Source organism: Chiloscyllium punctatum, chromosome 27, assembly GCF_047496795.1.
Source record: "Chiloscyllium punctatum isolate Juve2018m chromosome 27, sChiPun1.3, whole genome shotgun sequence".
NCBI classification, from domain to species: Eukaryota; Metazoa; Chordata; class Chondrichthyes; order Orectolobiformes; family Hemiscylliidae; genus Chiloscyllium; species Chiloscyllium punctatum.
The window spans coordinates 52,069,961-52,090,817 of NC_092765.1; the positions used below are offsets into that span (position 1 = coordinate 52,069,961).

At 42.5% G+C, this 20,857-nt stretch overlaps 1 protein-coding gene across 4 annotated transcripts in view; it reads left to right on the plus strand.

The window, feature by feature from the left end:
- LOC140453699 (nuclear GTPase SLIP-GC-like) overlaps positions 1-20,857 on the plus strand; it is a 147,787-nt gene that overhangs the window by 17,079 nt on the left and 109,851 nt on the right. For all 4 annotated transcript variants that reach the window (XM_072548650.1, XM_072548651.1, XM_072548653.1 and 1 more), the window contains exons 3-4: positions 8,859-8,966; positions 17,656-17,764. In XM_072548650.1, the coding sequence (XP_072404751.1) occupies positions 8,859-8,966; positions 17,656-17,764 (217 nt within the window). The remainder of the gene's footprint in view (positions 1-8,858; positions 8,967-17,655; positions 17,765-20,857) is intronic.

A 20,857-nucleotide genomic window follows, 5' to 3' on the forward strand; every position in this document is an offset into this window, starting at 1 on the left:
TGATTATTCTAATAGTGTCTTGATTACGTGTGTTTTTTAATCTCCTTATTTTATTTTCTTCCCTGATTACTGACACCCCATCCTGTCTATTGCTAGGAAACCTGTAAAAACTCCCATCAGGGACCTTTTTCTTTGCAATTCTTCATCTTTACTCACAGAGATTTTACACCTTCCTACTCTATATTATTTTTGCTATCCCTTTCATATACTTTATTTAGTCAATCCCTCCTCATCTGCCTGTCCTTTCAACGGGATGTGTATCCTTAGATATTCAGTTCTCATCTCAATCACCTTGTACCACGTTTTGGACACCACAACATGGTACCTCCCAATTTCAACCTGCATTACAAGCTCATTACCTTATTCAGTGTATTTAAGTATAACACTCCAAGACCTGTGTTGACTGACCCCCTTCTCATAGTTGTCCCTTTGCCTGGTGTGCCTGTCGTTGGATTCCTGACCCTTTCCATATTCTGTCCTATTACTTATTCTGGAAACTTTAACTTCTGCTGTGTGCCCCCCTTTAATTGTTTTCCACACAACTGAACCCATCTCTCCACTATTTAGTTAAAGCCCTATGCACAGCCCTAGTTAAGCAATTCGCAAGGACCCTGGTCCCAACAAGATTCAGATAAAGCCCGTCCCATCGGAACAGCTCCTGCCTGCTGCCAATGTCCCATGGATTTCAACCTGTTTCTTGCACACCAGTCTTTGAGCCCCACATGTTTACCTCTTTAATCTTGTGGATATTGTGGCAATTCGTTGGTGGCTCAATAGTAATGCAGAGATTATTACCTTTTTGGTTCTGCTTTCTAATTTAGCTCCGAGCTATTCCCTCTTTCTTTTTTTTACCTATATTGTTGTTAGCTATTTGGACCATGATTTGGAGCTTTCCCCTCCCACTCCAAATTCCTCTGCAGCCCAGATGAGATATCCTGAATGCAGACACCAGGCAGACAACATAGCCTTCAGGATTCATAAACCTAGCCACAGAGCCATAGAGTCATACATAATTTGTGAAAAGATTTGTAGCTCGGGTGCTCGTTGTTGTGGTTCTGTTCTTGGCGAACAGAACCACAACAACAGTCATACACAATGGAAACACACCCTTCGTTCCAAGTCACTCATGCTAAGTTTCTCAAACTAAACTCATACCATTTACCTACATTTGGCCCATATGTAAACCTCTCCTATTTATATGCCTGTCCAAATGTCTTTTAAATGTTGTAACTGTACCTATCTATGACTTCTTCTGGCAGTTCTTTCCACATGAGGGTTAGATAGGGTGGACAGTGAGAGCCTTTTTCCTTGGATGGTGAAGGCTAGCATGAGGGGACATAGCTTTAAATTGAGGGATGACAGATATAGGACAGATGTCAGAGGTTGTTTCTTCATTCAGAGAGTAGTAGGGGTTTGGAATGGATGCCCTGCCTGCAACAGCAGTAGACTCACCTGCTTTAAGTGCATTTAAGGGGCAGCACGGTGGCTCAGTGGTTAGCATTGCTGCCTCACAGCATCAGGGTCCTAGATTCGATTCCAGCCTCGGGCGACTATCTGTGTGGAGTTTGTACATTCTCCCCATATCTGCATGGGCTTCCTCCGGGTGCTCCGGTTTCCTCCCATAGTCCGAAGATGTGCAGGTCAGGTGAATTGGCCATGCTAAATTGCCCATAGTGTTAGGTGCATTAGTCAGAGGGAAAATGGGTCTGGGTGGGTTACTCTTCAGAGGAGCGGTGTGGACTTGTTGGGCTGAAGGGCCTGTTTCCACACTGTAGGGAATCTAATCTAATCTAATATGATATAATCTTAAATGGTCATTGGATAATCATATGGATGAAAATAGAATAGTGTAAGTTAGATGGGCTTCAGATTGGTTTCACAGGTTGGCGCAACATTGAGGGCTTAAGGGCCTGTACTGCGCTGTAATGTTCTAAAAAAAATGTGAACCACCCTTGTGAAAATGTTGCCCCTCAGGTTCCTTTTAAATCTTTCTCCTCTCACCTTAAAAATATGCCTTCTAGTTTTGAACTCCCCTAACCTAGGGAAAAGACTTTTCTATTCACCTGATCCATGCCCCTCATGATTTTATAAACTTCCTGTAAGGTCACCCTCAACCTCCTACCCTCGAGTGAAAAAAATCCCAGTCTCTCTTTAAAACTGAAACTCTCCAGTTCTAGTAATATCCTTTGTAAATCTTTTCTGCTGACCCTCTCCAATTTAATAATATCATTCCGATAGCTGGACACCAGAACTGTACAGTACTTCAAACATGGCATCACCAATGTTCTGTATAACTGTAACGTGCGTCCCAATTCCTAAATGCAATGGCCTGACCTATGGCAGCAAGCGTCCCAACTGCCTTCTGTCTGTTTGTGATGCAACTTTCAAAGAACAATGTACCTGAACCTCTCTGATTAATAACACTGCCAAGGGTGCTACTATCCACAGTACAATCTGCCCTTGTTCATTTTTAAAAAATGCAATCCATTTATCCAAATTAAAACCATCTGTCATTCCTCAGCCCATTGGCGGAATTGATCAAGATCCCTTTGTAATCTTAGATTTTTTTTTCATTGTCCAGTATACCACCAATGGTGGTGTCATCCACAAACTTACTAACTATGCTTCCTAAATTCTAAATCAAATTGTTTATATAAATGACAAACAACAGTGGACCCAGCACTGATCACTGTGGAACACTGCTGCGCTCAGGCCTCCAGTCCTTTAGACAGCCCTCCACTGTCACCTTCTGTCTCTGACTTGATAGAGGTGTACAAGATGATTAGGGGTTTAGATAGGGTTGACCATGAGAACCTTTTTCCACGTATGGAGTCAGCTATTACGAGGGGGCATTGCTTTAAATTAAGGGGTGGTGTGTATAGGACAGATGTTAGGGATAGATTCTTTACTCAGCGAGTTGTGAGTTCATGGAATGCCCTGCCAGTAGCAGTGGTGGACTCTCCCTCTTTATGGGCATTTAAACGGGCATTGGATAGGCATATGGAGGATAGTGGGCTAGTGTAGGTTAGGTGGGCTTGGATCGGCGCAACATCGAGGGCCAAAGGGCCTGTACTGCGCTGTATTCTTCTATGTTCTATGTTCTATCATGCCAATTTTATAGCTAATTGGCAAGCTCTCCCTGAATCCCATGTGATCTAACTTCACTAACCAGTCTACCATGTGGAACCTTGTCAAAGGCTTTACGAAAGTTGATATAGATAACATCCACTGCTCTGCCCGTATCTATTTCTTGGTCTTTTCCTCAAAAAAAACCTCAAATCAAGTTTGTGAGATAAGATTTCTCATGCACAAAGCCATGTTGACTATCCTTAATTAGTCCTTGCCTCTCCAAATGCATCTAAATCTTATCTTTCAAAATCCCCTCCAACAACTTGCCTACCATTGATGTCTATAGTTCCCGGGCTTCTCCTTGCAGCCTTTCTTAAACATTAACCATCCTGAAATCCTCCAGCACTTCACCTGTGGCAGATGATACTTTGCTAGGGGACCCGCAATTTCTTCCCTAGTTTCCCACAACATCCTCAGATACACCTGATCAGGCCTCAGAGATTTGTCCACCTTTATGTTTTTTAAGATGTCCAGCACATCCTTTTCTGTAATATGGACTATTTCAAGACATAAATATTTATTTTTCCAAGTTCCTTAGTTTCCTTGTCTTTCTCCACAGTAAATCCTGATGCAAAATATTCATTAAGTATCACTCCATTCTTATGTGGTTCCATACATAGGTGATTTTGTTGATCTTTAAGGGACCCTATTCTCTCCATGGTTGCTCTTTTGCTCTTAATGTACTTAAAGAACAAATTACAAAGAAAATTACAGCACAGGGACAGGCCCTTTGACCCTCCAAGCCTGCGTTGATCCAGATCCTCTTATCTAAACCTGTCGCCTATTTTCTAAGGGTCTGTATCCTTGTGCTCCCTGCCTATTCATGTCTCTGTCTAGATACATCTTAAATGGTGCTATCATGCCCGCCTCGATCACCTCCGCTGGCAATGAGTTCCAAGTCACCACCATTCCCTGCGTAAAGATCCTTCCACACATATCTCCCTTAAACATTTCCCCTCTCATCTTGAACTCGTGACCCTAGTAATTGAGACCCCACTCTGGGGAAAAAGCTTCTTGCTATCCACCTGTCCATACCATTCATGATTTTGTAGGCCTCAACCTCCACCTTTCTAATGAAAATAATCCTAATCTACACAATCTCTCTTCATAGCTAGTGCCCTCCATACCAGGCAACATCCTGGTGAACCTCCTTTGCACCCTCTCCAAAACATCCACATCCTTTTGGTAATGTGGCGACCAGAACTGTACGCAGTATTCCAAATGTGGCTGAACCAAAGTCCTATACAACTGTAACATGACCTGCCAACTCTTATACTCAATACCCTGTCCAATGAAAGAAAGTACACTGTATGCCGCCTTGACCATTCTATCGACCTGCGTTGTCACCTTCAGGGTACAATGGACCTGAACATCAAGATCTCTCTGTAGATCAATGTTCCCCAGGTCTTTCCCATTTGCTGTGAAGTTTACTCTTGAATTGGATCTTCCAAAATGCATCACCTTACGTTTTCACAGATTAAACTCCATCTGCCATTTCTCTGCCCATGTCTTCAATCTATCTATGCTTCTGCATTCTCTGACAGTCCCCTTCACTATCTGTGACTCTACCAATCTTAGTGTCATCTGCAAGCTTGCTAATCAGACCACCTATACCTTGCTTCAGATCATCTATGTAAAATTTTAGATTTTTTTTGGATTATCCTTGGCTGTTGATCTAAATAAGGACAAATTTAAGGGCACTTAAATGGTCATTGAATGGGCATATGGACGAGAATGGAATAGTGTAGGTTTGATAGGCTTCAGATTGGTTCCACAGGTCAGTGCAACATTGAGGGCTGAAGAGTCTCTACTGCACTGTAATGTTCTCTGTTCTCTGTGCTCCAGATTTTTGATGTAAAATTGTAGAAATTTTTTAGGATTCCTTGGCCCTCTTGATTTCTCTCTTAATCCTGTCCCTCCTCCCCTTATACTCTTCAAGAGATTCACTCAATCCCAGTTGCTTATACCTGGCACATGCCTCATTCTTATCCTTGACCAGAGCCTCAATTTCTTTATTCATCCTTTGTTCCCTATTCCTACCAGCCTTACCCTTCAGTCCAGTTAAAAACAATGACTGCAGATGCTGGAAACCAGAGTCACGATTAGAGTGGTGCTGGAAAAGCATAGCAGTTCAGGCAGCATCCGAGGAACAGGAAATTGACGTTTCAGGAGAGATAAATGAGAGGAGGGTGGGAGTGGGGCGAAAGTAGCATAGAGTACAATAGGTGAGTGGGGGAGGGGATGAAGGTGATAGGTCAGGGGGGAGGGTGGAGTGGAAAGGTTGAAAAGAAAATAGGCAGGTAGGACAAGTCATAGGGACAGTGCTGAGCTGGAAGTTTGGAACTGGGGTGAGGTGGGGGAAGGGGAAATGAGGAAACTGTTGAAGTCTACCTTGATGCCCTGGGGTTGAGGTGTTCCGAGGCGGAAGATGAGGCGTTCTTCCTCCAGGCGTCTGGTGGTGAGGGAGCAGCGGTGAAGGAGGCCCAGGACCTCCATGTCCTCGGCAGAATGGGAGGGGAAGTTGAAATGTTGGGCCACAGGGCGGTGTGGTTGATTGGTGCGGGTGTCCCGGAGATGTTCCCTAATGCGCTCTGCTAGGAGGCGTCCAGTCTCCCCAATGTAGAGGAGACCGCATCGGGAGCAACGGATACAATAAATGATATTGGTGGATGTGCAGGTAAAACTTTGATGGATGTGGACGGCTCCTTTAGGGCCTTGGATGGAGGTGAGGGAGGAGGTGTGGGTGCAGGTTTTGCAATTCCTGCGGTGGCAGGGGAAGGTGCCAGGATGGGAGAGTGGATTGTAGGGGGGCGTGGACCTGACCAGGTAGTCACGGAGGGAACGGTCTTTGCGGAAGGTGGAAAGGGGTGGGAAGGGAAATATATCCCTGGTTGTGGGGTCTGTTTGGAGATGGTGGAAATGTCGGCGGATGATTTGGTTTATGCGAAGGTTGGTAGGGTGGAAGGTGAGCACCAGGGGCGTTCTGTCCTTGTTACTGTTGGAGGGGTGGGGTCTGAGGGCGGAGGTGTGGGATGTGGACGAGATGCGTTGGAGGACATCTTTAACTACGTGGGAAGGGAAATTGCGGTCTCTAAAGAAGGAGGTCATCTGGTGTGTTCTGTGGTGGAACTGGTCCTCCTGGGAGCAGGTACAGCAGAGGAATTGGGAATATTGGATGGCATTTTTGCAGGAGGTAGGGTGGAAGAGATGTAATCCAGGTAGCTGTGGGAGCCGGTGGGTTTGTAAAAAATGTCGGTGTCAAGTCGGTTGGCACTAATGGAGATGGAGAGGTCCAGGAAGGGGAGGGAGGTGTCAGAGATAGTCCAGGTAAATTTAAGGTCAGGGTGGAATGTGTTGGTCAAATTAATGAATTGCTCAACCTCCTCGCGGGAGCACGAGGTGGCGCCAATGCAGTCATCAATGTAGCGGAGGAAGAGATGGGGAGTGGTGCCAGTGTAATTACAGAAGATGGACTGTTCTTCGTCGCTAACAAAGAGACAGGCATAGCTGGAGCCCATACGGGTGCCCATGGCTACCCCTTTGGTCTGGAGGAAGTGGGAGGATTCGAAGGACAAATTGTTAAGGGTGAGGACCAGTTCGGCCAAATGAATGAGAGTGTTGGTGGAAGGGTACTTTTGGGGACGGTGGGAGAGGAAGAAACTGAGGGCTTGGAGGCCATGGTCATGGCAGATGGAGATGTAGAGAGACTGGATATCCATGGTGAAGATGAGGTTTTGGGGGCTGGGGAAACGGAAGTCTTGGAAGAGGTGGTGTCTCAAACGTATGTGGGGAGTACCTGGACTAGGGTGTCGAGGTAGGTAGGAATGAGTTCAGTGGGGCAGGAGCATGCTGAGACAATGGGTCAGCCAGGGTGGTCAGGCTTGTGGATCTTGGGAAGGATGTAGAACTGGGCAGTGTGGGGTTCCTGGACTATGAGGTTGGAAGCTGTGGGTGGGAGATCTCCTGAGGTGATCTCCCAAACCTTATGGTATGGGAGATGATGGTTTGGTGATGGGGGGTGGGGTCATGGTCGAGGGGGCGGTAAGTAGAGGTGTCCTCAAGTTGGCATTTGGCTTCAGCAGTGTAGAGGTCAGTGCGCCAGACAACCTTGTCCTTCAATCCAGCAGAACAGTGTCCATTCTCCTGACTATACTATCCCTGATTACAACTACATTTCTCTTTTCTCCCTAGTCTTGGGTGGCACCCTGTACCATGGTCAGATTGCCCATCCTTCCCAGAACCCCACTCTCATCCGCACAGGGAGTCAGACCTGTTGGACACACTCAAAGGCTGAGGCTCCTTCAGCACTACCTCCTGAACCCCTTTACCTGCCTCACTCATATTCATACCCTCCTGTCCCTGACCACTTACCAAGTTTGTGGTGGATGATCTAAGAGTTGTGACTGCCTCCTGAAACACAGCATCCATTTAACTCTTCCTCCTTGATTTGATTCGATTCGATTCTCTACAGTGTGGAAACAGGTCCTTCGGCCCAACAAGTCCACAGCGACCCTCTGAAGAGTAACCCACCCCTCCTCTGACTAAGGCACCTAACAACTATGGACAATTTGGCATGGCCAATTCACCTGACCTGCACATCTTTGGAATGTGGGAGGAAACCGGAGTACCCGGAGGAAACCCACGCAGACACAGGGAGAATGTGCAAGCTCCACACGGCCACCGAAGGCTGGAGTTGAACCTGGGATCCTGGTGCTGTGAGGCAGCAGTGCTATTCACTGAGTCACCCGTGCTGTGTCACAGTGTTTAAAACTGACTCCAGCGCATCAACTCTGAGCCAGAGTTCATCAAACAACCAACACTTGCTACATATGTGGTTACAATGAGCCACAGTACGGTCCACTGGCTCCCACATCATGCAGTTACAACATATTGCCTGGCCTGGAATCTCTATTCTTATTATTTCATCTTAAATTTGATTTTTAGAATCATCTGTAATCTGTTATTTGCCTTATTTACCTTCACTCTGAAAGTAACTTACAATAGATTGTCAAATTGGTAGCTGTCACTAACCAATGAACTTAGTTTTCCTGTCATGTCATTCTTTTGTTCTTGGCCCCTAATCCTGCACTTCAGTTATCCTGTTAAACAAACCTTACAAACCATGATCCAAGAAAAGCAAGCAATAGCGTTTCTTTCCCCTCTGCACTAAATTTCCAAGTTGCCACCAAATTCCCAGACCTGTATACTCACTCAAGCTGTATCTCACTGAGGATGGGATCTCTCCTTCCTGATCATGCGAAGCTACTAATGAAGTATGATTAGGATGACAGAGGGAAAGCTATTGTGCTTCCAATTAAACCTGTTGGACTTTAACCTGGTGTTGTGCGATTTTTAACTTTGTACACCCCAGTCCAACACTGGCATCTCCAAAGCAAGAAGGGATACAGTGGTGTCCCGGGGAGGAATGCTAAGACTGCTGTGTTCAATTCAGGACACTGTACTTTGAGATGTGTGAAGTTAATCAAGGGGATGCAGGTAAGATTTACTTGAGTGATAACAGTGGTAAGGGACTGTTGTTGAGTAGCAAGACTGAAGAAGCTGCACTTCTACTTTAACAAGTCAAGAAGACTAAGGGCAGATTTGATAGGAGCTTTCAAAATCGTGAAGGATTTTAAGTAAGCATATACCATATCATGCTATGCTTAATAGATGATGAGAACAATTGTTGATTGTGACATTGTAGTTTTAAAATACATTACTCTTCCAAGATGTCAGAAGAAACCAGACTCCTGAAACACCAACGGGAAGGAAGCAACGAAAACGAAAACTCAAAGACCCTTCTATCACAGCAGAAGATTATGAATTGTGGAAGAATTGTAAGTGTAAAATTTGGGATCTTTTAGCTGGGAACAAGGATAGCTATCCTCTTATGAGGTGGTGAGTTCTAATTTTATTAAAGAATCAGACAAATCAGAATATTAGATGTAAGAACATAAAAATAAGAGCAAAAGGAGGCAACAGGACCCCCTAAATTTGCTTCTCCATTCACTAAGATTATGGTTGATCTTTAGCCACAACTCTATTTTCTTGCTCAGTCTCCACTTAACATGATTCCTGTGGAGCCTAAAAAGTGTGCTGATTATAGGTTCGAGTATTTTCAATGATTAAACATCCATAGCTGTCTAAGGTAAAAATTCCAAATGTTGCTGATCCCTTAAGAGAAAGCCATGTTCTTGAGTTTGAGACTGACCAGCAAGGACAAGCAGTCTCTCTCAGCTCTTTGAAAATCTTATCTTTCCATGAGGTCATCTGATTGTTTGAAACTCCATAGTATATATGTCCAGTTTACTTAATTTGTCCTATGAGGAAAAATTATCTAACCCTTGGAATCAATGCACCAAAGAGCTATTGCATCTCCTCCCAAAGCAAGAATTTCATTTTCTTTGATATGGACATCAAAACTGTGTACCCAGGGCTCCACATGATCACAGCAAAGCCCTCTTTATTCATGTATTCGAAAACTTGTAAAAATTGTGAATGATATGTTGTTCCGACTCATCTTGGATGTCTCAAAGTCATTTCCACAAATTGCTGGCTTTTTATTTTATTTCAATAAAGCTATTTTCTTTTCATATGCATAGGCAGAAGTCATGGGATAATGAGAATAAGTTTTTAAAATGAATAGCATTAGAAGACAACAACTTAAAAAAAAAGGGCGTAAAATCCAACAAATTCCTTGGGTATAGTATCGAGAGTGTCAGAGGCATGCAGATACAAACAAACCCCTCAGCTCATCATATCTATGCTGACACAATAAACACCAAACTGCACTAATCCGATTTTCCTGCTTTTGGTCCTTGGCTAATATGCCATGACACTTTAAGTGCTTACTCAGATGCTTCTTAAATGTTGCAAGAATATCTGCCTCCACCACCCTCTCAGGCAGCACCTTCCATATTTTTACCATCTTCTGGATGAAAATTATTTTTTTCGATCTCCTCTAAAGCACTAACTCTTCATTTTAAATTTGTGTGCTCTGGTTTTAAATGCTTCTGACATGGGGAAAAGATTCTCGTGAAGTACTCTGTTTATGCCTCATAAGTTTGCATACCTCCATCAGTTCTGTCCCTCCACCCCTTTCCTCCTCTGTTCTAAGGAAAACAAACCCAGCTTATCAGTCTCTCCTCAGAACTGAGACTTTTTAACCCAGGCAACAACCTGGTGAATCTCTTCGGCACCCTCTCCAGTGCACTCATGTCCTTCCGATAATGTAATGACTAGGCTGAGACCATTCTCCTCAATAACAACAACACCAATTTTCATTGCATCTGCAAACTTGTCAGTGATACCTTCCACATTCACATCCAAGTCATTAATAGACAGCAAGAGTCTCCGAACTGATTCCTATGGTACTTCACTGGTCAAAGACTTCCAAACAGAATACACAAAAATTCCACCACCATCAGCCCCCTATTTGCAAGCTAGTTCAGATTTGAGATTCCATGGGCTCTTACGTTTTGGATCAGTCTTCTATGTGGGACTTTCCTGAAACTCATGTAAACAACATCAACTGCAGTACCCTCATCAATATATTTAATCACCTTTACAAAACCTCAAGTAGATTAACTTCTCAGAACTTCCTTTCAACAATTCGATGCTGACTATGCGTGATCAATCCCTGCCTTTCCAAGTGTTGATAATCCTGTCCCTCAGAAGTTTTTTCCAATTTCCCTTCCACTGATGTCAGACTAGCTGGTCTCTAATTACCTGTCCTATCCCTTCTGTCCTTCTTAAACAACATTAGCTATCCTCTAGTTATCTAACACTTCACCTGAGGCCAGCCAACTACTAAATATCTCCTCCAGGGCATAACAGTCTCCTCCCTTGCCTCCCATTGGCAGCCTGAGATGCATCTCATCAGGCTCTTATGCCTACTGAAACATTTAATGCTGCTCCTTTTTAATCTTAACATGTTCAAGAAGCTCATCATTTCAACTGAAATGTCTTAGCTACAATGTCTTTCTCCTCTGAATACAGATGAGAAATATTGACTGAAGACCTCAACTACATCCTTTGGGTCCATGCAGAGGTTACCCCATTGGTCTCTTTCTGTAGTAATCCTCTTTCTCTTAATATACTGAAAAGATATCTTAGTCTTTTCCGTGATCCTATCTGCCAGATACTCTGTAGCCCTGCTTTGCACTCCTAATTTTCCTTTTTAAGCAACCCCTGACACTCTGTATACCTTTGAAGAACCTTTCCTGTTTTTATGCTCTGTATTTAACATACACTTCCTCCTTTTTCTTAATCAAACTCTCGTTATCCCTGGTTATCCAGGTTTCTCTAGACTTGCTGCCATTGCCCTTCACTTTTAGAGGAAGATGTTCACCCTGAATTCTCACTATATTACTTTTAAAAGACTTCCACTTCCATTTGGAGACTTAACTTAAAGTAGCCACTTCCAGTATGTTAGCCAGATATGTTTGTCCAATGACATTGAAATTGATCTCTCCCCCCCCCCCCCCCCCCAATTTAGACACCTAACCTTATCCCTTTTCATAATTACTTTGAAATGTACACAGTTATGGTCACTATCTCCAAAACACTTGCTCACTGAAACTTCAATCAAATAACTAGCTTATTCCTTGGGCTTAAAAAGTGTGGTATTGGAAAAGCACATGATGATGAATGATGAAGGAATGATGAAGAGCTTATGCTTGAAACATTGATTCTTCTGCTCCTCGGATGCTGCCTGACTGGTTGTGCTTTTCCAGCACCATAGTCTTCGACTCTGATCTTCAGCATCTGCAGTCCTCACTTTCTCCCTCCAACTAAAACCCTGTTTTCTCATACAGTCCTCTGATTTGTTCTTTCTCCTTCTGGCTATTGGAAGGGATGTAGTGTAATCCCAGCAAAGGAATTAGCCCTTTTTTTCAGATTTCTGAGTTCTACCTGGATAGCCTCAATTAAAGACTCTTTTAGCATTACATTATTGCAGTGATGTAGCCCCACACCCTAGGTTTCTAAAAGAGGTGACTGCAGAGATATTGGATGCATTGGCTGTGATCTTTGAAAATTCATTATATTCCAGAATGGTGCCAGCAGCTTGGATATTAAGAGGTGTTAACAGGAAGCTTTGAAATCATAATGATTAGGCAGAGTCTACATGGTTTTATGAAAGGCAAGTCTTGTCTGTCTTTGTAATCTTCCAACCAAAGTGAATAATCTGACACTTCATTATATTACATTCGATCTGCCAATTTGCTGCCTGTTCATCGAACCAATCTTTATATTTTGCAGCCTCTTTGTATTTTTCTCACAGCCTACACTCTTATCTAACTCACTAATGTAGATTGTAAATATCTGTAGCTCCAAAACTAATCCTCATAACAATCCACTGGTAAACTCTGCCAACTTGATAATGACACATTTATCTCTACTTTGTTCTTAAACTAATTTTCCATATATTGTTTCCATACACTTTATTTTGTGGAAACTCCTTTGTTTCATATATAGCACTTGCTGACAGCCTTTGAAATCCCCTTGTTCTAGATTTCCCAGCCAAAGTTACAACATCCACCCTCTCTATGTCCTGATGTTCTTGTACAAGTTAGCAAGTCCCGTCAAACCTTAGCTCCCCCAAGGAAACCAACTCATGCCTATGCAATGTTGTCTCAGTTCAGACACTCCACCCCATGTAGAATCCTGCAAAACTCCTCAAAACATTCTCTAGTGCGATCATACTCTTCCTACAATGAGATCAGTATTCCGCTTGTGGTGTGAATGACATTTTACACAGCAACAACTCCTCCCCACCAAAACAGCTGCTTGAGCAGCTGGATTACATACAGAGTTATGGCCTTGGCTCAGGGGATCTGGTACCTTTAGAGAGGCCTTCACTCTCATTGTTTTGCAAGGCTGAAATAAGGCTGTGAGCCAGATGCATTTAGAGAGATTCTCTCACTACCTGCCTGGTCCTTTTTTCTCCCCCTATCTGCGGTTAACCACTTTGCCTGCACTTTCAGAGGCTGTGGGGTGAAATATGCTATCCATAAACACCTCATTCTCATAAATACTCCAGCTGATGCTCAAGCTCCAAACCTGGAGGATGTAAACAGCAGGAGCTTTCCCTGCCTGTGGTTGATCTGATGCTGTGAGACTTCGTGGAGACCAAAGTTAGTGCAGAGAACTCAGAACAACCCACTCTCATGCATATACCACCACCAAGCTGTCACCTTTTTGAAGTCTACCCTATCAATGCTACTGGAAAATATTAACAGTCTGTTTGAAATGTATAAGATCCTGAGAAGGGTAGATAAAATATAGAAGAGATGATGGCCTAGTGGTATTATTGTTAGAATAGTAATCCAGAAACCCAGCTAATATTCTTGAGACCTGGGCTAAAATCTTGCCATGGCAGATGGTTGAATTTGAATTCATTAGAAAAGAATCTGGAATTAAGACTCTAATGATGACCACATTGTCGATTGTCAGGAAAAAAATCTAGTTCACTCATGTCCTTTAGAGAGGGCAGTCTACCGTCCCTATTTGGTTTGACCCACAGAAATAGGTTGACTCTCAATTGCTCTTTGGGCAGTTAGGGATTGGCAATCCATGTTGGCTTAAGCAGCAACACCCTCATCCTATGAGTGAATTTTTAAAACAAAAAGAGTGGGAAGAGGAGTTCCTTGAGCAAAATAGCAGCATCGAACACAGCTGACCAGTTCAGTCCAGTCTGTGGCTCAGACTTGATTGGCCTTGTTTTGGGAAAAGTCTTAAGTGTGAAATCATGACAGAAGAGGTATTTGAATGGTTAATGTTTTTGAGGGTTGTTAGTCTGTGAAACTTTCTTCCTGAGAAAATAGTGAATTTGAAGGTTACATTTTGTTCCTCTGTTCAAGCTATGAGACCATAAGACATCAGAGCAGAAATTAGGCCATTCAGCCCATTGAGTCTGCTCCGCCATTCGATCATGGCTGATAAGTTTCTCAACCCCATTCTCCGACTTTTTCCCTGTAACCCTTGACCCCCTTGATACTCAAGCCACCTGACCTTATTTGCTGTTGTTTCCAGTGTACTAGTTCTTTTCTCAATTTTGTTTGATTACTGTGACCTATATCCCCCCTTCACTTCATATAGTCCTCTATATTCCATCTGTAAGTTCTGAATATGATTCAGGTGGAGGTGTAGGCCACTCAACTTCTTGAGCCTATTTGGTCATTAATTAAAGTAGCCAGTGACCCCATAATTCTTGATTCTACCACAGGAGGAAATATTCTCTCCACAACTTGTCAAATCTCTTTAGGATCTTGTATTTCAATCAAGTCACATCTTATTTTCTAACTTCAGTTGACACAGGCCTAGCCTGTCCAAGTTATCCTCCTAAGATAACACTCTATTTCAGGTATTAATCAAATAGACCTTCCCTGAACTGCCTACAACATCTTTACATCTATCTTTAAAGAAGGTGATGAATACTCTGTACTGTACTCCAGATGTGTTCTCACCAGTGCCTTTTTCACTGAAGCACAACATTTTTGCATTCAATTCCTCTCACAATAACATGCTTTTCAAAATCCTTCCTGCAAAATGGACAATTTTACATTTTCCCATAAATAGTTTCATTTGCTATATCTTTGACCCTCAAACTATTTGTAACCTTCTTGTTTTCTCTCCACAATTTACGTTCCATCCAATATTTTTGTTGTCAGCAAATTTTGCAACTATACCTTTCATTCCCTCACGCAATTCATTTTACTTAAATTGAGTTCCCAGCACTGATCCCTGAAGCGCACAACTTATTAAACTTGCCAACCTGAAAAAGATTTATTTATGTCACTGCGCTGCTTTCTTTTCGGACGACTTTTTTTTCAGCATGGAAAGAAACCCAATGGCTCATCATTTCCATGCTTATCATCAAATATCCATCTATATTAATCCCATTTTTCAACACTTGGCACTTTGCCTTATATGCTAAAACATTTCAAATGTTCATCTAAATAGTTCTTACATGCCTTATGGGTTCCCCTTTAGGCACGAGTTCCAGATATCCTTGACCCTGTGGATGAAAAGGTTTTCCTCAAATCCCCTCTAAATGTCTTTCTTTCCTTAAACATGTGCCTCCTGATTATTGAGCCCTCATCCTAGATGAGAAAATTCTCACCACTGATCCAGTCCTGTCTATTGTGTATCAACTAGAAATACAGATGATGGAATCTCTACAGTGTAGAAACAGGCCCTTCAGCCCAACAAGTCCACACCGACCCTCCAAAGAGTAACCCACGCAGACCCATTTCCCCTACCCTCTTACTCTACATTCACCCCTGGCTAATACACCTAACCTACACATCCATGAACACTATGGTCAATTTCCCATGCCCAATTCACCTAACCTGCACATATCTGGATTGTGGAAGGAAACTGGAGCACCCAGAGATAACCCATGCAGACATGGGGAGAATGTGCAAAGTCCACACAGACAGTCGCCCAAGGCTGGAATTGAACCCGGGTCCCTGCACTTTATCTTATGGAGCAGCCTTTCGGGTGGTGCCTTGTTGAATGCCATTTGGAAATCTAGATAGATCACACCTACTGGGTCACTGCATTCTTAATGTCTCCAAACAATTCCAGTAAATCAGTTAAACATGACCTGTCCTTGCATTTTTCCCACAGTTACAATGTGCCCTGAGCTCAATTAGTTTTATACTTACTCTGTGCCTTTGCTGCACCCTCCAACTGCTCCCTGCAGACTAGGCCACTATCCCTGAGCTCAGTTAGGTTTATCCTCACTTGCTAAGGGCGGCACGGTGGCACAGTGGTTAGCACTGCTGCCTCACAGCGCCAGAGACCCGGGTTCAATTCCCGCCTCAGGCGACTCTCTGTGTGGAGTTTGCACATTCTCCCCATGTCTGCGTGGGTTTCCTCCGGGTGCTCCGGTTTCCTCCCACAGTCCAAAGATGTGCAGGTCAGGTGAATTGGCCATGCTAAATTGCCCGTAGTGTTAGGTAAGGGGTAGATGTAGGGGTATGGGTGGGTTGCGCTTCAGCGGGGCGGTGTGGACTTGTTGGGCCGAAGGGCCTGTTTCCACACTGTAAGTAATCTAATCTATTTCCCATAACATCAGTTTTCGTGTCATCTGTGAACCAACTAATCAAACCTCTTATATTTGTGTCTAGGTCATTAATATACACAAAAAAAGAACAGTGGATACTGCACCAAATTCTGTAGACTGCAACTGGACACGGGCTTCCAGACAGAAAAGCACTATTTGACCATTACTCTCTGCTTGCTTTCACTAAGCCAATTTTGGATCAAATTTGTCCTGGATTCTATGGACTCTTGCCTTCTTAACCAGTCTGCCATGAAAGAAATTATTAAATGCCTTACTGAAGTCCATATCGACCACGTCAACTGCATTACCCTTATCTCCAAACCTCATCATCTTCTTGAATAATTTAGTTAGGTATGATCTCCCTCCTACCTACAAAGCTATGATCTTTGAGTAATCCTTGCCTTTCCAAGTGAAATTAATTCTGTGCCTTAAAATGTTTTCTAATAGTTTCCCTAATTCAGACTTAGTTTCCAGGTTTATGCCTACCACCCTGATTGAAGAATGATACTTGTAGAATGTTATCCAGCCAATCCTCTATCCATGTCAATGCGATAACAGTGTAAGCTTTTGTTTTTTGCAATAACCTTTAATGTAACACTTCATCTGATGGCTTCTCAAAATCTAAGGTGAGTTCACCCACCACTTTCCAATTATTCACTGCAAATGAACTCAAAAATAATAATATTCAGACTATTCCCAATGCTTGTGAGTGCAGAATTTAGGAAGATGGATCAGCTGGAGAATTGTTGCAGATGGGAGAGCTTTAGATCCTGAATTGTTGGGACAGGTTTTGTGGCACATGTGATCTGAAGCTAATATTATGCACACTCACAAGCTGTTCAGCTGTTCAGGTGCCAATGAGACAGTTATTATCAAGATTGAGGGCCATTGTCATCCGCAACTGGTCATAACTTCACAAACTAATCAGCAATCTGTTGTTGGCTGAATCTTACTTTATATACATCCTCTGATGCTAGCCTGTATACAAACAGCCACTGCAAGAACAAAATAGCAGTGTAAACACAATTTGCAATGATTTTTGGTAATTTGCTTCTTAAAAGTGCAAGAATTTCTTCGACAATCCTTGGTCCACAATTAAAACTACAGAAAACTGTAGAGGCATGATCTTTACAGTGTGTATGGATGTATAACTTTTGTTTAAGTAGCTCAATATTTGAAAGAGCAGTGAGCAGCCTCTTCAAATCCTTTTCTATCTCGTTAAAATGTCAGTCCTTATCTTGCAGCACCACCCTATTCCTACTCCTGATCAACCCTTTCCACACCCTATACAACAGCACTAAAGGGGATCCACCACAGAAAGTAAGAGGGTAAATTGTAAAGGGTAGATTCCCACACTAAGGTGATTATGTGGAAAAATATTTCCACTGTCTGAGAAGTCTGTTGCTTGCTGTTGGCTGCATTGATTTGTGTTCTCAAGTATTTTAATTTATTAGATGACAAATGGGAAGCAGAAACGAAGAAAATTGTTGAAGCAGTGCTAAAGAAGCTGGAGGACTCCAACTCAAACAAACCAAATGAAGAGGATCTGCTACTCACCCTCAAGTATGTATACTACAACACTCGATATCAACAGAAAGCAACACAGTATTCAAAGCTGCTCTTATCTGTCCAACACAAGTGTTTTAATCTACTTCTTAAAAATTCAGTCAGGTTTCATTTGGCAGTTCCACACTGGGAAACGTTGGTGCTGGATAGAGTGGACATAGGGAAGTTGTTTCCATGGGTATGATAGACGAGGACCCAAGGGCACAGCCTCAGAATGAAGGGACGACAGTTCAGAACTGAGATGAGGAGAAATTTCTTAAGCCAGAGAGTGGTGAATCTGTGGAACTTGTGACAGAAAGTCATAGAAGCCAAGATATTTAAGATAAATGGGTTCTTGATTAGTCAGGGAATCAAAGATTTTGGGGAGAAGACAGGTGAATGTAGTTGAGAAACACATCATCCATGATTGAATAATGAAGCAGACTACATGGGTCAAAAGGCCTAATTCTGTTCCTGTGTTTTATTGGCCTCCTCACTCTCTCCTTCAGGCATTAGTTCAGTCAGCTTCGTGGAGTGCCTGCAGTCTCAATATACTTCTTTAAGAGGTGCAGGATACCTCTTAGTAATGATGCAGTCTGCTCCCAGACTAAACTTATCATGCATAAGCATCAGTGTTTGATAACCTTGTAAATGTTAAAAGATAATTTCATAAATAGAGGCATGTTAGGGCACCTGTGTGACCACACAACTGTCCAAGTGTAATGCACCTAATTATAACAGCTGTACACACCATGATGGTCACTCGAGGTTTGCTGTTTCTTTTGCCTGTCAACAAACAGCTGGTGGACTTTCTCGTAACAAGAAATTAACTCAGTCTGGCATGATCGCTTAAATGGAATTATGAGTTGAATGTCACTCTTCAGTTCTTGGAACATGAAGTCAACACTCAACCTGATTAATGTATCACCTGATGCTCTGAAAGTAAACAGCCAGCAAGCTGAAGAGTCCAGCTCCCACTCCAAACCATTAATTGGAGTGTTCTGAAATCTTACTGTTCTCCCTCTGCACACATTCTCTCTCAGGCTCCATTACCCTGCATTTCTTTTCATAACCTTCCTGACCACCACTTCACTCCCTAACTTTTCCATCATCATCCATCTCACTCCACTCCTCCTTCTCTCTCAAGCCCTTGCTCACTATAAGGGTGATAGAAACAGTGAGTGGAAGAAATGGTTGGCAAAGTTGAAAGTGACAAGCTGGAGGTGAGTTGAAAGAGTTACTGGGTCATTAAGAATTAGTTAGAGAAATCTGAGGCCAGTTAATACTAGTGATTTAGTCACTCTGTTGCAGTTGGTTCTATAGAATTCTTAAAGGAAGATTGACTGCAAGCGTTCGGCACATTAAAATCATAAGGGCATTTCTGGACAATTTGTGAAAAGTTTGAATTCCAAGCCCACATCTCAAAAAAAAAATGTTTGGTTCTTATAACTCTTTGTTTTGAGCTTGGCAAATTGAAACCAGAGATTTTTGTCTTGAGCCATTTGCACTAATTCATCTTTTTTGTCTGTCAAATGACTAAAATACAAACTACAATATAAACACTAATAAATGCTTCTCTCATGTATGATGTTATGGTCTGTTACTGATCTTAAAAATCTAGAGGTTAGAAATTCAAATGCCACCATCAGTATAAAATTGAATCTTATAATTTGAGAATTAATCTGTTATTGTGTCACCAATGGAGGTGTGATTCTTACCAAAAACCATTCCTACAGTCATTTTCGCAAAATAACTCAATTTGTTTGTTTATTTATTGTTTTTATTTATTCTGGTGGCACACTTCCACACATTCCCCCTGAAACTGGTGAGCATAACAAAATTCGTTCTGCATATGATTGAAGAAAGTTGTCAGGTAGTGCCTAATTTTGGACATTATCAGATTTCCAGGCAATCTTTCTTTATATATTTACAACCCATGTATGATTCTTTCACATTCTCTTTTTGTACCTCATTACTTTCTTGAAATTTTTTTCAATGGCACTCTCAGTCTGCTGGATTTCCATTTACCCTTTCATTTTTAGAAATCTTGTGAGAAACAGAACTCACTCACAAATCAATCAGCCTGAGACAAAGCGTTGAAAACAAGAACAATTTATTACAGCCTTGCAAGAACCGGACGCTTCTGCAATCAAGCAGAAATGCGCGCAAAAACAGTGTATATTAGCTTTCTTATTCAGTTTACAAGTTGCGGAATCACGCCTCCCTTTTCCCATCCTATCATAAGCCGATTACCTCACTTGTTAGTTATTTTCTTATCTGGCCATCCTGCTGTCCTTGTCTACATTCTTTTTTCCTTGTTTGTTACATCTTGTTCTTTTGTCCAGTTTCTCTTATCATACTATAAGCTTTATTGTGTAATGCCCTTGTTGCTTCTTTTTGTGGTCAGCTACAACCCTTCATAGTTATTTCTTAGCTGAAAACTATTTTCTTTAAAAGACCCTTTATATTCATTAAAGTCTTAGCCTTAAGTATGCTACATGCTACAAGAATTCTGCGACCATTTGTATAATGTTCCCTTCCCTTCCCCCACTACACCCCCTCACCCATCTGCAAAAACAACATTTCTAATCTCCCACAAAACTTCATACTCTTACTGTCTTTTTAGTATAGCTACTTAATTAGCACAGTTGCTCAGTGATTAACACTGCTGCCTCGCAGCGCCAGGGACCCTGGTTCGATTCCAGCCTCGAGCGACTGTCTGCAATGAGTTTGCACTTTTTCCCTATGTCTGTGTGGATTTCCTCCGGTTTCCTCCCACAGTCCAAAGATGTGCAGGTCAGGTGAATTGGCCATGCTAAATTGCCGATAGTGATAGGTGCACGAGTAGGGGAAATGGGTCTGGGTGGGTTACTCTTCAGAGGGTCGGTGTGGACTTGTTGGGCTGAAGGGCCTGTTTCCGTACTGTAGGGAATCTACAAGGGGGCATAGCTTTAAATTAAGGGGGGGTAGATATAGGACTGATGTTAGGGGTAGGTTCTTCACTCAGCGAGTCGTAAGTTCATGGAATGCCCTGCCAGTAGCAGTAGTGGACTCTCCCTCTTTATGGGTATTTAAGCGGGCATTGGATAGGTATATGGAGGATAGTGGGTT